This window comes from Zophobas morio, unplaced genomic scaffold, assembly GCF_036711695.1.
Source record: "Zophobas morio isolate AGI-343-1 ecotype UQ-CSIRO unplaced genomic scaffold, CSIRO_AGI_Zmor_V1 ptg000012l, whole genome shotgun sequence".
Classification (NCBI taxonomy): domain Eukaryota; kingdom Metazoa; phylum Arthropoda; class Insecta; order Coleoptera; family Tenebrionidae; genus Zophobas; species Zophobas morio.
The window spans coordinates 13,993,197-14,007,609 of NW_026972117.1; the positions used below are offsets into that span (position 1 = coordinate 13,993,197).

The 14,413-nt window shown below is 33.0% G+C and overlaps 2 protein-coding genes across 4 annotated transcripts in view; both read right to left on the reverse strand.

The window, feature by feature from the left end:
* Nucleotides 1–14,413, reverse strand: part of LOC135128356 (heterogeneous nuclear ribonucleoprotein C) — a 673,355-nt gene that overhangs the window by 277,247 nt on the left and 381,695 nt on the right. The gene's annotated exons all lie outside the window — the stretch shown is intronic.
* On the reverse strand, nucleotides 185–892 carry LOC135128353 (uncharacterized). Its single transcript, XM_064055265.1, has 3 exons — nucleotides 716–892; nucleotides 611–641; nucleotides 185–561 (listed from the first exon to the last, which is right to left on the reverse strand). The coding sequence occupies exons 1-3, from the start codon at nucleotides 730–732 to the stop codon at nucleotides 289–291; spliced, it is 321 nt and encodes a 106-aa protein (XP_063911335.1). The 5' UTR covers nucleotides 733–892; the 3' UTR covers nucleotides 185–288.

The following is a 14,413-nucleotide window of genomic DNA, read 5'->3' on the forward strand; positions in this document are numbered from 1 at the left end:
ATGCAATTAATTTTAATTTTAGACTGTTAAATACCAAAATATGTTTATAAAAAAAAGGTTGATAAATAACTATGTTGAGAAGAGCGATGGTGTGTGTGATTGATTTTGTTGGCTGCCTACACACAACAAAATGCTAATCAGCATAACCTCTCTTCCAAACCGTTCTTTAAATTTACATAACATATTACGAGATTACATCTTTATTTAATTCGTGTGTATAAAAATTAATAGTAGCAAAATTTGTACAGAGAGCAACAAGTAGAAAACTAGTCGACATTCAACACTAATTTAAATGCAATTCGATAGACACTGTCCACAACAGTCATCGCATTCTAAACAACAGTCACACGTAAGGCACCAATAGCACAAAACACAGTCCCCGCAGTCACATCCACAGCAAAGGTTACATAGGTTAGGATCCATGCAACACACACAGCAACCCGCAGTGGGAAGTGGGTTATCATCAGCATCAAAATTTTTGGTCCGCTTGGGTTGTTTCCGAACCACTTCTTGTACCGTCAGTGGCTGTGTTGGTGATTCCGGTTGGTTTAGTGGCTCACGCTGAAAACTCGGAATATAGTGAATCATGGTTTAAAATAAACTCAACTACCTGCGGCGCATGATCCGCTGTAATCACGGTACTGAAAGAAATGGAGATAACAGTGTTTTAACGCTATCGGACAAGGACATGACACGCAATTAATTACGAAATTACCTGATACAGAGGCCCATTTTGTGTGATTTCTTGGCTTGAATTACTAAATGCAATCATGTACACTCGTTCACGATAAACCATAAACCAGCCGCAACTCGGCCAAGTTTACACAATGTTGACTAAAATACATTTCGGTAGTGGTCGGGTGGGATCGGCGTTATTTAAATTCTGTGTGATTGTTTCACATGCGTAAACAAATTGTTTTGAATGAATTTACAATAAGCAAACAAATGGTTTTAAATACACGGGCTATTAAATGCAACAGAAAGATCACGTGGGGAGATGAATCATGTTAAATGAGTTTTGCTTATTATAAAGCAATATTTAAAGCACCGTTACGACAATAAAGTTCATTTTCGTGGGATGTGAAGAGTTGTCACGAACCTCATCGATCCACCCCTCACATCGCATTTTTCACAAAAGTTTATTTTTATCAAGGAAAGTTTTCATAAAAAATATTTTTAACAAACAATTATGGTGCTCAAGGTGAAGAGTGTTGCATGATATAAAAACTTGTTTTTGGTGATCACTGCTCATAGTAATTCAAAGTGTGTATCTTTAGTCATACTTTATTTGAAGAGCCAACCATGTGTTCCGACTTTATTTACGTTTTTTTACCTTGACTTCACAATGGATCCTTTGATGCCGGGCACAATGCAGCACTTTGAGGACGTGATTTTTAGATGTCCTGATAAAGAGCAGTTTTGAGGTTATCTAAATTTCAAGTCAAACTTTCTAAGCCTTCAACGCAAATCATTGTCCCAAAAAATAAATAAATAAATAAAAATAAATAGGAGTATGTAAATACACAAATAAATTACATTGTGCAGTGTCGGAAATGATGAAATCATGCGTCCCGGAAATACATACAATCTTTTTAGGATATAGCAACTGAATTTGTATTTATCTAAGTAACTCTGAGAGTGTTGTAGATCAAATTGTTACTAAAGACCCATTAGAAAAAAATGCAACAGAAGATGATCAATCTTGATCACAAATTTCTCCTATTAAAAAGAAAATTCGCACCCTCAGAGGCGTCCGTCATCGTTTCTCTGTCATAGTGAATTTTTCTACCAAGATGGGTACCTGTACCTCTTTAGATTAGTGCCTAATAGATTCATCCGCATTTGTGCTAGGGTGTTGACCAGTTCACTTAAGTTTATTTTTATAAACACCTCCTTCTGAAGTGTGCATGTTACGCTACTGACTGACAGTCCGGTGTTAGATTCTGATGACTCACCTTGTTGAACTTAAAATAATCCATCTCTAACAACCCTTGTCCTTCAACACTAGGTAATAGCAATCTGACGCTCAAGTGTTTATTTATGTTTATACATCGAAAAAATGTCATGTAGAAATTAGTTTGATTTGAATGAGTTTGTCTTCTCAAAACACAAAACTAAAATTATTAACTCAACCACAATCGAACAAAATGTTCTAAATATTCTAATTCTTTTTGTATCATTATTATAAAAAGACGTGCGTATTCCTCAAATTTTTGAGAAAATGGGGTGATTCGTTCTTAATTTGACCAATAAAAAATTTTTAACAACGTCATCAACATGGATAATATTAGTTACAGCACAAAAGAAAAGTAGTCATAGCGTATTACCAGTGCAAGAAAAAACAATCACACGTATATCAACTGGGATTGGTGCAGTGTAATACGAAAAATAACAGTATTGTATTCCCAAAATTTTCTGACAAAATGAAGTGTGTCGTTCCTGATTCAATCAATAAAATAAATTAACTCATTCAATAATTTTTTTAAAGCAAAACTAAAAAATATTAATACATTGATAAACCACAAGTAAAAACTCATCATATTTTGCGTATAATTTATTCGGCAAAATTTTGAGATGGCGTCATCAATTTTTTGGGGGGAATAAACAGATATGTTTTGATTAACAATTTACCAGGCTTACAATAACTTTAACACGTTTGGAAGTACTTTCGGAGATTATCTGTCTAATAAAAATCTGAGACGGCAGACAGACAAACGGACAGACGGAAACAGGAGACTTATTTTTTTGTACCCGATTACAATACTTCCTTCGCTTACTCTCGAGAAGCAAAAATGAAAACGTTAAAATAATTTCGAGAAAGAGCCAATAACAAGAAAGAAATTGAACAGTAGAACGAAAAAAGAAGCAAATATTTTTTTTAATACCTTTCATTGGACTAAAGAATAAAGAAGATGATGTTTGGGAGTCTGCAGGGAATTTTGATATCATAGTTTTACAGAAACATGGATAGAAAAATAGTAAAAAGGTGAAAAAAGATGAAAGAGAAAGTGCCAAGGGAATTTAACTGGTTATGTCAGAGGCAGAAAGGGAAATGTAGAAAGGAACACGTAAAGAGGGAATAATAGTGCAGGTAAAACAAGAAAAGAAAGAATTGAAGATAAACTCTAGTGAAGAAGAAGAAGGATCAATCATATGGATTATCGTAATAAAAGGAAACAAATGGTATATTGGAACGGTATATTGTAAGAACATGACAATAATGAAAGAAAAATTACAAGACACAATAGAAATAAATGGTGACGACTACGTAACTGTAGGCGAAGATTTCAATTCAAGAATAGGAAAAAAGTGGAAGAAGAGGCAAAACCGTAGATGAGGGAAAAGAAGATCTGAACATAAAAATGAAAATTAGGAAGGAAAGCAATTGTTGGAATCAGTCGAAGAAAGATAGTGGGAGATCTTGAAGGGAAATATAATTGGCGATGATGAAGGCGAATTAACGTATGTAGGACCCAGAGGACAATCGGTAATAGATTATGCAATAGTGAATTAAAAAGCCCGGGAAGAAATTTAGCTGTTTAAAGTAGGAGAAAGGATAGGTTCCAAAGATATGTCACTGGGGGTTGAAATAGAGGAATATAACAGAAAACAGGAAAAAGAGGAGGAGAAAGCAGGAAATTATGTGAGAACAATATAGAATGAGAGGGCTAGTGGGGATATAAAAAGAATTTAAAGCAAAATCGTCTGAATCGAAACAACTGATAAAAAGTGCAGAAATGAAGGTCAAAATGACTGTAACAAGAAGTGGAGAGAGAAAAAATGACTGAAAAAACAAAAGATAACAAGAGAAGAGTTTCTCAAATTCGGAGAATACATAGAAGCAAATGCTAGGAACAAAAAAAAAGAAGTAATGAAGAAAGAAGCACAAAAGATAAAGGAAAGAAACATGGAACTAGAAGATTAGGTAATAAAAATAGGAAGAGTAATGGGAAAAACTTTCATAGAATTGATAGGAGCGAGCAAGAAAAGAACAGAGCGTACAGAATTACAAGAAACGCAGGAAACGATTGAAATAAAAGAAAAAGACGAAAAGTACAAAGTGGAGCCGTTGATAGAGAAAGAACTAAGAAGACAACTAAAAGCTGCATTTGTCACTGTAGATAGAAAAAAGATGTGGGCATATTTGAAAAAAGGAAAGAAATGTGAATATCTAATAGACAGGATCAAGGAAGTGTACAAAAACACAACAATCAAAGTAAGAATGAATGAAGAAGAAAATTTTATACGATAACGAGGGTAAGATAGCTAGATATCTTGCTACTTTTTTCTTAATTACGTAAGTCATCTTTTCACAACAAGTAACTTAAAACATTTTAAAATGGTAGATTTTTATAGACAAATATGGATTTTGTAATTAAGCTCCGCCCCTTGGTTTGACAACGAATAAAAAGTTTATCACGATTGAGATTGAGACGGATGGGTGCGGCTTATCTTTTGGATTTCTTTTTTACTTAATACATGTAGTTTTCTTTGAACAACATGATTACATTTAAAACACATTTAATATGATCATTTCTCGTGAAAAAAAGGACTTTGCAATTAAGCTCCGCCCTTCAGCTTACGACGAATACAAAAATAATCACGGATAAGATAGGGTGGGTGGGCGGGGCTCATAGTTTGCTTTTCTTTTCTTAATTGTGTAGTCATATTTTCATAACAATAAACTTAAAACATGTTTAAAATGGTAAATTTTTGTACGCAAATATGGACTTTTCAATTAAACTCCGCCTTTAGTGTGACAATGAATAAGAAATTCATCACGACTGAGATAGAGACGGATGGGTGCGGCTTATCTTTTGGCTTTCTTTTTTACTTAATACATATAGTTTTCTTTGAATAACATGACTGATTACATTAAGAGGACGTTTCACGTGGTAATTTCTCGCAGAAACATAAGTAGTTTGCAATTAAGCTCCGCCCTTCGGCTTACGACGAATAAAAAAAAATCATTACGAATGAGATAGGGTGGGTGGGCGGGGCTTATATTTTGCAATTTTTTTGTTAATTGCGTAGTCATATGTCCACAACAAGCAACTTAAAACATGTTTATAGTTGTAAATTTTTGTAGACAAATATTATTTTGCAATTAAGCTCCGCCCCTCGATCTGACAACGAATGAAATATTCATCACAAGTTGTATGATTCAAAAGAACAAAAGAAACGGCGACATGTATAGAGCGTATTCTTTTGCACATTTTGAATTCAATTTACTCAGCAAAATTGCAGATAATGTCATCAAATTTTGGGAGAGAAAAACAGAAAAAAGTTATTAACATCGGGCTATTCACACCATAATTGTAAACCGAAATTCAAAGTACACATTATTTATCAAATGAGACCTATCACAACCCTTTCCTAGATTATACTCGGGTAATATCCATAAATGTGCCCGATTTTACTGCGAAATAATGTCATAAAAAGAACTAATGTGAAATAAATATTTAATATGAAAAGTCAATAAAGAGGAAAATGAAAGTTGAAAAAGTTCGTAAAAAATAATTAAATAACTGGGAACATATTTCATCATTTGAACAAACACCTTATGACCTTGGTGGTAAATTGAAACAAGGAATCGTACCACCAGATTCTTTGTTAGTTTCCTTTGAAAATTCTAATCTCTTTCCCTCAGTACACCCTTCAGACTGTCTCAAATTAGTCAGTGATCTTTTACTTGAATCAAAATTATCCACCTCTATTACATATCCTCAATTTAATGATATTGGTGGAATTAGTTTTAAAACAAATTTTTCAATCACCCTTTCTAGCGGAAATATTAATGAAGAATATAAAACCAAAAATTTTCTCAAATACCAAATTTTCAAACAAAATCAAAATCTGAATTACTACATTAATTCAATCCGTCCCTCTATAAACTTCACTTACGAAACTGAACAAAGCAATTCCTTATTATGTAAGATTTTTAGAGAAGGAAGAGATTCGAGGTAAATCTGGATAAGACAAAAATAATAGTGTTGTGGAAAAGAGGTGGAAGAAAAAAAGAAAGGATTTAGAAGTGGGAACAGAGACAAATTAAATTTGGTATTTTGTAAGATACGTACGACGAGAATTATGTTCATTGCGTTTGCAACTGTTATTACCCTAAAATAATAGCAACAATATAGACCACATGGATTATAAAGATTCAGCGGCTACCACATTTTTTTTTCTGGTGGTTTTTTAAATTTTTCTGGGACAAGAATAATTCCTATGGGTTGACAATGCCCTAATTTCGTTATTTATTACATTCCTAAAATAAAATAAAACATTAAAAAAGTACTAATTTAATTGAAGCATCGTCTGGTGAAACTTGAAGACAGAAAATTCATTTCTGCCTAAAATTTCCCAATTTTTTGGAAAATTATATGAACGGGTAAATGACACTTCTCAGACCTTAGACACTTCATTATATTAAGTAATCGGAACTAAAACTGTAATTTCGGTATTCTTAGTTCCTGTGACGCCACCGTCTTTGTGCCAAGACGTGGGGTGCACGATAATAAAATATGAAAAAACATTTTCTTTCATTTAAATGATGCTGCTAACAAAATAAATCACAGAAATTCGTATTTTAACGGAAAAATAATACCTAACCGAACCCTACTATACGAGAATTATTCCAACAAAAAATTGATCAAAACTTTCGCAATTTTTTTTAAATGCGATCCACCGCATATTTTGTTGTTTAAAATTGCATATTTCGAAGAAATTTTGTGCATATAAATCCGCTCTTTAAAGATCACTCATCTAATAACACGGGTGCCGATCGAGAAAACTTTCTTGTCATAATTTTAGTCTCTATTCTAAGCAAACACGACTTAAATACTTGATATTATGCACAATAAAAGCTAAGAACACACAAATTAATCTTCTAGAAACTTATGGCTCTTTGAGTTGTCTACGTCGCTTTGAGAAGGTTTCCGAACGATGAATCTGAATATGGAAAAGATTAGAGGTGGATAGCAGTTACTTTGAACTGAGAAAGTAAGAATATGGAAATACTGGCAAGAATTCGCTGGATTTAAAAAAAAAAAACAAACATCTTACTACATCCACTGCCGCTCTCTAGTTATCATAGTACAACAAAATATTTATACAAATCTTCTACAACTATGACGGCGTACAACGACGCTCATTCATTACTAAGAAGTATTAGAAGACTGTTGCCACGAGTTAAGCTTAAAGGATTAGTCATTTAATTTATAATCATGCTAAGTTGAGTTACTAGGTAGATACACAGTTCCTTCTTTGTGTCAAATGTTGCGTGAAAGTGCAAATTTATTTTGTTTACTGTTGAGTACTTGTAGCTTTATGCAGATTACGAAATGTTTTTGTGCTTTAAATATAATTTTGCGCAACACTAATTCCCAAGTTGGCTTTCGGTTCCTAAATTAGGGACGAAAATAATATTTTTTCTCTCTTCGAACGAAAACAAATGTATCAAAATTTTGCTAAGTTTTAATTTGACGCACAAAAAAATAACTAGATATACTACTAGAATATTTAGGCTTTCTGTGCTGACCACGCCGTCCCACAAATCAAGAAATTACAAGATTCCCACCCTCGATAACGTAAGGAGGAGCCACTAAAACGATAATTAATTCCCGGTTTGTTTTCCATTGATTTATACCGACTCCTGTTTTTATTTCTCCCTTGATTGATCACTTCCTTGACTACGTAATTTATGGAAACGCAACCTATGACAAATAGCTAACCTATTATTGTTGTCCACCTCCTCACGAAAAATCCCCGCTTTATAATCCATCATACCGGAAACGTAGGCACGACGGGCCAATAACGCCGCCGCCGTGTTTAATTACCGCAACGTACGTTTTCACAGTCAATTTATACGGCACGTATAAATCGGGCTTTATGCATAAGACCTAAATATAACGCGACAACAGAATATTAAACTATTCCCTAACGTTTACACGCAGATTTTTTGCGCGACCATATATCACGATCCCCTTGCCTCCCCTTCAGTTGTGTTAGGTGTTGGCGGCGACGCCCCCAGGGTGAAAAGGGTAAGTCACCCCCGAAACTCTGTTGTACCAGGAAACCTGCAATGCTGCGGCACGATTTTAATACTTTATACCTGCCAACTCATGAATATATGATTGTTTATAATGTCATATGTGCCTGTGAGACGCCCTTACACGGTAATATCCTGACATCATTTAGATTTCACTGCGTGCTGGGATTTAATGATGCTGCAAGTTGGTAACGAGTGGCTAAATTTTTCTCTAATTCGAGAATTAGTTGTTTATAAATTTAGAAAAACCACGACTTATCTTTATTTTTATGTGTGTAGAAACACAAAATCACAAAATACTGAAGTTCGATGTTCTATAATGAAATAAATATGTTTTTATTAAAAAAAGTACTAGCATCAAAATTAAAACATTAACTTCAGGTCACGTCAGGTCACGTTGTTTTTTTTTTAATATTTTGAATTTTCTTTTATCTTTCAGTGAATTTAATGTTTATTTTTTCTTGTATATGGTAAAACGAAAATCAAAATTTTCTGTTTAACCCCACCAACACTGTAATGACGTCACAATTTTCCTAAGTCAGCAGCATTTAATATTTTTTAAATAATATTCTGCTGTACTTATAGTTTACGAATCCATCTCGATTTTGTCTATCATTATTTTTGTTGTTTAAATCATCAAATCTGAGTTGTTCTCTCTTGTAGATGGAGGATGACGGGTTCGATTCCTGGTGGCGTTTCCATTTTTTTTTGTTCATCAAATCAGGAACGATTTTTCTAAACAATTTGAATTCTCCGTATCTGCGCGGACTGCGTCTCTTATAGTAGAGCTTACAATAATCAGAATCTGTATTTGTTCGACTGTATTTCAGGAGCGAAGGAAGTTCGTTCCAACGTTAGACCATTTTTTAAATTTATAATGACCTTAAAACTGAAATCTGGCAATTTAATTAAAAAATAATGACATACCCTCCAGGAAAATAGAGGGCGGGTGGGCGTGGCTAGTACTTGCTAAAATAAGACTGATTTTAAAAAATGATGTACCCTCGTAGAAAATAAAGGGTGGGTGGGTGGGGCTAGCACTTGCTAAGATAAGACTTACTGTAAAATGGGAATTCATTTCTATTTTGAAAAGCAATAGATTGTAAGATTTAAAACAAAGCAACTCTTGTCTCAAATAAACAAATTAAATTAAATTAAAACATTCTTAAAGTAACTGTATATTGTGAAACAAAAATTCATAATAATTTTCTTTTTTATCTACGTACACAATTTTTATACCGAGTTTTTTTGACGAAACTGTAAAAACCGCTATATTTCAGTTAGCGGTTTTGGAAAAACGGCAGGAATTTCTGTAAAAAGGAAGCCGAAAATGACTTCTGGATATCGAAATCTACGAGAAAATATTTTCAACTACTTTTCGGAAATAGTTATTAAATAGTTATGTTCTTCTGTCGAGTGGGAGTGGAAACTATTCACAGAATCTAGGTTTAATTCAAGTAATTTTCGGAAATAATTTAAAAATGATCGAAAATGTCAAAAGTGTCAAAATCAGTCTTATCTTTTCAAATACTGGTCCCGCCCCTTACTCTCTATTTTCTTAGAGGGCATAACATTTGCCAAAATCAGTCTTATCTTAGTAAGTACTAGCCCCGCCCACCCACCCTCTATTTTCTTGGAAGGTATGTCCTTTGCCAAAATCAATCTTATCTTAGTAAGTACTAAATGGAATAAAATCAATCACCGAAAAGGAGGCAGGGTGGGTGGGCGGGGCTAATTATGTTCTTCTGTTGAGTGGGAGTGGAAACTATTCACAGAATCTAGGATTAATTCAAGTAATTTTCGGAAATAATTTAAAAATGATCGAAAATGTTAAAAGTGTCAAAATAAGTCTTATCTTTTCAAATACTGGTCCCGCGCCTTACTCTCTATTTTCTTAGAGGGTATAACATTTGCCAAAATCAGTCTTATCTTAGTAAGTACTAGCCCCGCCCACCCACCCTCTATTTTCTTGGAAGGTATGTCCTTTGCCAAAATCAATCTTATCTTAGCAAGTACTAAATCGGACAAAATCAATCACCGAAAAGGAGGCAGGGTGGGTGAGCGGGGCTAATTATGTTCTTCTGTCGAGTGGGAGTGGAAAGTAATAACAGAATCTACTACGTGAAAAAAATAAAATCAATTACTTTTCCGAAATATTTGAAAAATGATTGAAAATGTCAAAAGGGCCAAAATCAGTCTTATCTTATCAAATTGTGATATTAAATAGAAATAATGAATGAATGAAATATGTATAAACATTGGAGTAATATTAGGAACCCAGCTGCCTATGGGAATTTTTGAAAATTCTTTAAAACTTTCACAGTTTTTCGTCTTCAGTATCTTGTTAAATGAGAAATAAAACTACGGAAAATACTAAAAGTGTCTTAAGTCAATAAAAATTTGAGATATCCTACAAAATGCAACCGATTTAGAAATTCTGTAGGTTTAGATAAACTTGGGTGTTAAATTATTCTGAAAATTTTAATAGACTTGCAAAAATCAGGCAGTTTAAAAAATGCTACGAGTTCTAAGATCCTGGAAGCTACAAGAATTCCAAAACGTTTAAATGCAAATAATTGAGAGGTTGGACAAATGTAACACTAAAAATATCAAAAATTACTAAGTACTTAAGAATACTTAGTAAGATAAGACTGATTTTGACGAATGACATACCCTCTAAGAAAAGAGAAGGTGGGTGGGCGGGGCTAGTACTTGCTAAGATAAGGCTGATTTTGGCAAATGACATACCCTCCAAGAAAAGAGAGGGTGGGTGGGTGGGGCTAGTTTCTGCTAAGATAAGACTGAGTTTGGCGAATGACATACCTTCTAAGAAAATAAAGGGCGGGTGGGCGGGCTTAGTATTTGCCAAGATAAGACTGAATAATATTAAATTTAAATGTAGTATTTTGGGGACCTCTGGCGCTTTTTCTTAAGTTCAAAAGAATTTCAGAGGACCCTAGTGCCTTTCTTTTAATGTGAAAAAATCTTGAAGAGCTTTTTTAAACATATGTAAGAATCTTTGGGACTTTTTGTATTTTATTTCTGAAGGGATTTGAAAAAAAATTGGGAGTCCCTTGTGTCGTTTAAAATATGTGAAAGAACCTTAGGAGTCCCTTGTCTTTTGTTATATTATAAATTATTACAATCTTATTTAAATACACATGCAAAAATATTTCCTTTAACTTCTAAACATGTAATATTTTGACTTCTTGATTTTTGACTTTTAATAGAATCTGGCAATTTTTCTTTATAATTTTCAATTTTCCACATTTACCGCACATCTAATTTGCTGACTTCCTCTACCTACATTATTCTATCGGCTAGGGTTCTACATGGTTTTTTGGAAGTTTTTGATGATTTTGAAAGGGAAAGCATTAAAATGTGTTTCTAGAGATTTTGTAAATATCTAATGGGTGCATTTTTCTATAACAGGAGATCAGAAGTCTTCATCAACCAAAAATACAACAAATATTGCTTTTGACTTGGAAAGATAATAATTACATATTTTTGAATTCTTGTAGTTATCCAAAAAATTAAAAGTTCGACAAACCTACCAAAAGTGTTTTTTAAAAGTCAAAGTTTCAATATCTTGAAATAAAAAATATTGCTTTGATACATAATTGTTTTTTTTTTATGGGAAAAATTAGACTCCCATATTAAACAGACAATTTCCAAAACTATTGTACTGATTGTGGCCAAATTTGGTAGGTGTTTTACAAATATCGTGTATTTACCATTTACACGATGCCTTGATGAAAATTTGTCTGATCATCCTCACTAACAATTTGACAACATCCCCGCAAAATTTTGGGTAAAATGATGCTATATAAATTTTATACAATAACAAACTCTTGTACTTGTTGTTTATGAATTCGCCTTGATTTTTTAGCCCAGGCGTCTAGATTTTCACAAAAAAAAAACATAGTATAACCAAATTTCATTTGGTTAAAAGTTTTTATGATGATGTCATCAATTTCATTGTGGGAACAAATATATAAATTTTAATACGTACAGTGTAACACTAATATCAACAGTATTGTGTTCCTGGATTTTTAGAACAAGTAGACTTGATTCCTGTCTTTTTTATTTTTATTGGATCACAAATATTTTCATCATTCAGAAAATTATGGCAACCGATTTCAAACAAAACTAATTATTTTGTTTCCTCTACAACTTGAAAAATATAAAATGTTTGAAAACAAGGGAAAAATGTTCTATTTATTTAACTATCGACCATTAAATTTATATTCATAAACAAACATGAAAACAAGTTTTTTCTGGTAAAAGTTCCATTTTAGTTATAATAATATCTGATAGTGCAGACAACAATTCATTATTAATAACTATATTACTATAAAGACAAAAATAACAAACACTCCAATATCGCTTTATCTTTGTTAAATTCTCATTTGTGAAACATAATTCTAGATATTTTTGTTTAATTAGCTTGTTTGTTTTAGGTCAGTCTGTAGAAATAGAGGAATTTTATATTCTCATCCTGTAGTGCAAGAAATGATATTTAATTCCACAGCATACAAAATAGAATGAAATAAAGCAAAAATGTTTGCGTCAAGTTGGATCAGTTCTCATAAAGAAATGTTATTAAATTTGCTCTTTCTTGTTCTGAAGTAAAGGAAGCCCCTATCAGAAAACTTAATATACGCTTTTTTATAAAGAACTTTACGCTCTACAAGCTTACTATTATTCACAGGAATTTTTGACGCACTTGCAAATTTAAGGCCGCATTATTCGTAAAGAAGTGTTATTGCAATCCAGTTATAATTTTAAATTTTTTTACACGTCGGGCAGTTGGTGAAACGCTAACCACCACAGATGCGATGACGTCATCTCCACATTGTGCTAAGTAATTCTGATCTAAAATGTGTACCCACATAGACAAATGCATCTCACCGATACAAATAAACAAAAACTACTTCTAACTTATTTTCCGCTGTTTTTCAACTTCTTTAGAAAATTTGCATTTAGTCGAGCACCCTCATCGACGTTTTTCGCCGACTGAGTACGAAGTAGGGCAGCTGCTAAACTATCAACTGCCAAAAGTGTATAACGAATTCCAAAACTTCGCCTAACACGTTACTCCAATTACAAAACTCCAACTCCTAACGGAAATACTGCAGCATCATCCGCTATCTAGTTTATTTAAATAGACAGTTTTAAAATTATTTCTTCACGCCTCGCCGCACACTTTTGCCAATGTCGCAACTGTTCCAGACATCAACAAATGTTTGAAATTGACATGTCCGGAATTCATAAACAGATCAAACTTATTTTATGCGGAATATGGAAATTTTAAACATCACTTGCAGAGCGGTAAAAAGTCCGTTTTAATTGCGGAAAATCGATGCCATGTCGACAACGTAACTGGCTGTCTAATTAAGGACGTTAAATAAGTTTAACGTGTCGTAAAATTTAATACATTGTTACTCGAAGGACCATATATCAGTTACCGTGGTGCCAAGGCAGCTGAAATAATTAGCACGTCAAAGCGGTTATTCATGGTAATGCGCCACCATTGGTGTAGTTATGGCAAACGATGAAAAAAGTACGTTTTGGAAAATATCCGTTGGTTATTACCGCTAAATCTGTATTGTTTTTTGCAGTATCATGTTCAGATCGGTGGAATATTTCAGTAATTTGTGAGCTAAAAATATCTTACAAAAAATGTTTGAGCATGTAAACTCATTCTCTTAATGTATTCTATACGACGTTGTTCGTTTTTTTTGTAGTCTGATTAGCTTTGGAACTACGACATCAATATATGTTTTCAATAATTTTAGTCGTAATATTTCAGGAATTCCTAAGTACACTTTACTGTCTAATTACTTATTTCGTTTTGGTCATATTCAGGGACCTTACACTTAATGTACTCTTGCCACATTTACATTTTTGCATAACTTAACAACTTTTTCAGACGTTATTTAAAATTTAAAATACCAACCCTGACAAAATCTAATGACCGAAGTAATTAAAAAAAAAAAACAGTGAGAAATTTATTTTTCAGGGCGCTTGAAATTCTACTGGGTTGTAAAATCTCATGGGTTCAGAAAAAACCGTTTAGTGGAGTTAGAGAACTTCTCGTGAATGTGGTGTTGTCGTTTAATTACTGTGAGTGGACACGACATAAATATGTAGACAAGGATAGAACTATCATCAATTATACAACTTATTAAGAAAATTAAATGAGTGTTTTGTTATAAATTCTCAATGTACGTAGTGTTTATTCGCGCTATTTAAAATACTATTAATTTAGTAAATAAGCATTTTGCAACTGACTATTTTAATTAGTTAATTGCTTAATTCAGTTCTAGTTAATTACATTTTTGTTTCCAGTTAGTGGTGCAT

Coding starts and splice junctions, on each gene's coding strand:
- LOC135128353 (XM_064055265.1), bottom strand. Junction 562..610: donor CAGCGGATCATGCGCCGCAG/GTAGTTGAGTTT, acceptor CCGAGTTTTCAG/CGTGAGCCACTAAACCAACC.